We start from the raw sequence: 2,353 nt of genomic DNA, 5'->3' as shown, positions 1-2,353 counted from the left end.
CGCCGGGGGGTCGTTACCGCACAGAACTGCTGTGGACCCTCAGGTGACAGGGGCTGTGGGAGAACCTGGTGCAGGGAGTCCTGCCTACACCTTTGGACAGCAATGTGACTCCTGCCATGACCATGTACTTAGGGACTTTGCTCCTGCTCCCTGCACAGGGGAAACTCACGTGAAAACAGCCTGGGGGAGCCAGGGTGCCGCCCCCACATGGGAGTCGCTGTGGAGCTGCAGGTCATTAAGGAGCTGATGCTGGAGAACTCCCTGCCCTTCTGCAGGGCTGGGAGCAGGAGGTGACTCTGCAGACACAGGAGGGTCTGGCCCCCTCTGCCTCCTCAGTAAAAAATCTCCAAATGACAATAACAACAGCCATGTTTAGTATGGAAATATCTCATCCGTGAGCTTTTAGCAATTACATATGAAAGTGATGCTATTTTTGAGTGAAGGGATTAAATAAATTATATTGTCTAAGCTGAAGTATGTACTCCTTTTGCATTCACTGTGCTGCCTGGACATCGGGACTCCCCTGAGGCTCCGGGGAGGTTGTTACCGCACAGAACTGCTGTGGACCTTCAGGTGACAGGGGCTGTGGGAGAACCTGGTGCAGGGAGTCCTGCCTCCACCCTATGGACAGCAGTGTGACTCCTACCATGACCACGTTCTTAGGGACTTTGCTACTGCTCCCTGCACAGGGGAAACTCACGTGAAAACAGCCTGGGGGAGCCAGGGTGCCGCCCCCACATGGGAGTCGCTGTGGAGCTGCAGGTCATTAAGGAGCTGATGCTGGAGAACTCCCTGCCCTTCTGCAGGGCTGGGAGCAGGAGGTGACTCTGCAGACGCAGGAGGGTCCGGCCCCCTCTGTACAGGGAGCACCCGCGGCATTCTTCAGGATAGATCTTCTTCTACGCATGACAGAGAATCAATATATTACTAATGATGGAAATAACACCAAGTACATTAGCTACACACAGTACAGTGGACGTAGGAATCAGAAACACAAACCCCTTCATAAACTCACAAATGTTTGCAAAGTTACAAACACATTACTACACAGCAAATGGTCCATTGAGGACATTAAGTGGAAATTAGATAGTGCGGAATGAATAAAAACAAAGACATAATGTTTGTGTGCGTGTGTGCATGTGTGTGTTTGGGGCCTGCATGTACATATATATATGCCCATGTATAGCAATGTACTCACAATTCATATTGGTTATTTCATTAGTAAATATGCACCCCTAATTTATTTCTAAAATTTTCTCTTGTACCTATGGGATTTGTTATTAAAATTAAAGAGGAGTGGAGGACTAGCACCGTCTCCTCCTCTTGGCCTTTGTGGGTACAAGTCTGAAGTGTCTCTGTTAATATCATTCACTGGAGTCTAGCCAATAAAATAACTACTTTATTATTTCTCCTCTTTGTTTTTTATTTCGTTGAGTAAAAACAGCCTTGGTGTCTCAGAAATGGAATTCTGGCTTAATATTTGAAGACAGGGCCTATCAGGAGGCATCCACCAGGGGTCACCACTGACTCACCGTCCTGTGGTACCTGCCCTGAAAGGACAAGACAGAGCGTCCCCCATCTCTGTCCACAGAGCTCAGAGGACAGAGCACCATGACGCAGCAGAGAGACTGTGACAGGAGGGCCCAGGAGGCCTGGGGGAGGGAGGAGAAGGGTGCAGGAGGCAGGGCAGGGAGGCTGAGGGCCACTCTGTGCAGAGTCTCCTGGACCTTGGGCTCCCCCACACTACTTTCTGGGACTTTGGGGCAATCGTGTCACCTCTTATCGATGTTCCTTGGTCATAGATGAGAGAAGAGACCACAACTTCAGCTCAGGGCTGCTGGGAGTAATTAGGAAACACAGAGTGAAGTTTATGGAGAACATTCATGACGGGGACATGCAGACAACACAAGCTGGTAAAGAGGCTGCCTCCCATTCTAAGGCAAGGCCTGGACTGGGAAGACACTGAGGCAGGGCCCAGTTTACGAGCCCTCCCTTGTGTCCTTGTACTGGCCGGTATTCAATTTCTCTGCCGTGAGTTTTACTGTTATTACGGTACCCTGAAAGGGTAAAAATATCACCCCCAAGCATTACAATAAAGCCAATTAGTGATCTTGTAGGTATGTGGTTCCCTAAGACTGACAGGAGGACCAGGAAGTTTAAGTCTCCCCCACCTGTCTGTTTTTAAACCAAAATTAACATATAGATTAAGTTAGTATAAACCAAATTAGCATTAGAAGCATATGTAGACTAAGTTAGTTTAAGGTTAGTTTTATGTAGATCCCCCTTGTTAAAGCTACAGCCGAAATTAACTCACGCTGGGCAAAGTCAGCACATTCACCACATAACAGAGACT

At 48.6% G+C, this 2,353-nt stretch overlaps 1 protein-coding gene across 1 annotated transcript in view; it reads left to right on the top strand.

Moving 5' to 3' along the window:
• LOC102498430 (immunoglobulin iota chain-like) overlaps positions 1-1,100 on the top strand; it is a 2,915-nt gene extending 1,815 nt beyond the window's left edge. The window contains exon 3 of the mRNA XM_027770440.1: positions 807-1,100. Coding sequence (XP_027626241.1) covers positions 807-1,100 — 294 coding nt within the window. The remainder of the gene's footprint in view (positions 1-806) is intronic.
• Positions 1,101-2,353: the final 1,253 nt, after the last annotated feature.

The sequence above is a fragment of the Tupaia chinensis genome, unplaced genomic scaffold (assembly GCF_000334495.1).
Source record: "Tupaia chinensis unplaced genomic scaffold, TupChi_1.0 Scaffold000137_1, whole genome shotgun sequence".
NCBI classification, from domain to species: Eukaryota; Metazoa; Chordata; class Mammalia; order Scandentia; family Tupaiidae; genus Tupaia; species Tupaia belangeri.
The sequence above is the reverse complement of the archived record's forward strand: the minus strand, read 5'-3'. Positions and strand labels throughout refer to the sequence as shown.